The sequence below is a fragment of the Megascapheus bottae genome, chromosome 2 (genome assembly GCF_031878675.1).
Source record: "Megascapheus bottae isolate mThoBot1 chromosome 2, mThoBot2.hap1, whole genome shotgun sequence".
In the NCBI taxonomy this organism is placed as follows: Eukaryota; Metazoa; Chordata; class Mammalia; order Rodentia; family Geomyidae; genus Megascapheus; species Megascapheus bottae.
This window is the reverse complement of record NC_143510.1, coordinates 51,856,680-51,858,458: the sequence shown is the minus strand read 5'-3', so window position 1 is coordinate 51,858,458 and position 1,779 is coordinate 51,856,680. Positions and strand designations below refer to the sequence as shown.

Below are 1,779 nucleotides of genomic sequence, written 5' to 3'. Positions count from 1 at the left end.
ACTAAGTAAGAAAATAAAGTTCCCATTGTGTATCCAACAGTAATAAACATTTTGGGTACATGAAACTCCATGTAGAATGTGTGACAAGTTGAGTCTTGTCTTTCCATAGCAATAGAAAGAAGCAAGGAAAATCTAATCTCCCTGTCTCCCTCTGAGAGAATTTCAAGAGAACAACCACAGGAAGAAGAAAACACAAATGATTTCAACCAGAAACACAAAATACCTTTTTCTGTGTACTCTGAACATGAGGAGAAAACATAAATAAAAAGATTTAAGTTTAGGATTCAACAAAAATCGTAAGCTTAGAAAGATCTCCTGTGTCTTCAAACACAGACCCAGAAGAACTTTATAACTCACTCCATTCTTCTGGCTAATTTTCCAGAAAATAAATCTTAATAATATCCTTGAAATGATTCATTTCATCGAGAAAACTTCAATCCTTTTGGTCATGTGCTTCAAGGCGTCTTTCACTTGTTTGTTTCTCAACGTGTAGATGAAAGGATTCAGCATGGGTGCCACAGAGGTGCTGAGGAGAGCGATGCCTTTGTTTAAAGATACATGTTCCTTGGCAGAGGGCTTCACATACATGAAAATGCAGCTGCCGTACGAAATGGACACAACCACCATATGAGAAGAACACGTGGAAAAGGCTTTCTTCCTCTGTTGAGCAGAAGGGATTCTTAGAATCGTTCTGAGGATGTTGGAGTAAGAGAGAATCACTAAGACCAGTGTAACCAGAAGTGTGAAAATGGCTGAGAAAAGCATCATTAATTCTATTACATCCGTGTCTGTGCAGGAGAGTTGAAGGATGGGCGAAACATCACAGAAGAAGTGATCTATCGTGTTGGCTGCACAGAAGTCAAGCTGGAGGCCCATCAAGAGCGGTGGAAAGATGATGAGGAAACCAGACAACCAGGAAGCAAAGACTAGCACATTGCAAACCCTGCTGTTCATGATGGTCATGTAGTGCAAGGGTTTGCAGATGGCCACATAGCGGTCATAGGACATGGCAGCCAGAAGGAAAAATTCAGTTGCCCCTAAGAGAATAGTGAAAAACAGCTGGGCTGCACAGTCATTATAAGAAATAGTCTTATCTCCTGAGGCCATGCTGACAAGAAATTTGGGGATACAGACAGTAGTAAATGTAATTTCTAAAAAAGAGAAATTCCGGAGGAAGAAATACATGGGTGTCTTGAGATGAAAATCCAGCAGGGTGAGGGTGATAATGGTTAGGTTGCCCATAACACTCAACAGATAGGTGAAAAAAAGGAGGAAGAAAATGATCGCCTGTAATTGCGGATCATTTGTTAGTCCAAGAAGAATAAAGGTTGTCACTCCTGTATAGTTTTTCATAGCTGATTTCTATTTGAACAAGAACAAAAAAGAACGATCAGAAATGAAGCAAATATTCTGAATAAAGCGTTAAATAAGGGAAAATAAAATTATATAAAAGAAAGAAAAAAAACGAAAGGCCCAAATAGACCTTAATGCTTTATTCAGATCATTTTATCTTACAACTTTCATTTGATCTTATTGTTCTTTTCTTATCATTCAGGTGGAGCTTATGCTTTATAAGCTGACCCTGAATTCCCAGAATCAAGTTTTCCTTCTATCTTAACATCCCAATCCTCATGATCCACTCTGACCAACATCTTTTGTAGTCTTTTTGCTGCATTGAATTAGTTTCTTTCTAATTTGTGTTCCTGAGATTGTGTTACAAATATTTATATTTATTAAAAATTTTTATAAGTTGTAATCAAATGTAATAAATGGTTTTGT

The 1,779-nt window shown here is 37.4% G+C and overlaps 1 protein-coding gene across 1 annotated transcript; it reads right to left on the bottom strand.

Annotated features, from left to right (window-relative positions):
- Positions 1-414: 414 nt before the first annotated feature.
- Positions 415-1,356, bottom strand: LOC150066970 (olfactory receptor 6C74). Its single transcript, XM_090356523.1, has one exon. The coding sequence runs from the start codon at positions 1,351-1,353 to the stop codon at positions 415-417; it is 939 nt and encodes a 312-aa protein (XP_090212649.1). The 5' UTR covers positions 1,354-1,356.
- Between the last annotated feature and the right edge of the window lie 423 nt (positions 1,357-1,779).

Coding starts and splice junctions, on each gene's coding strand:
- LOC150066970 (XM_090356523.1), bottom strand. CDS start 1,353: ATGAAAAACTATACAGGAGTGACAACCTTTATTCTTCTTGGACTAACA.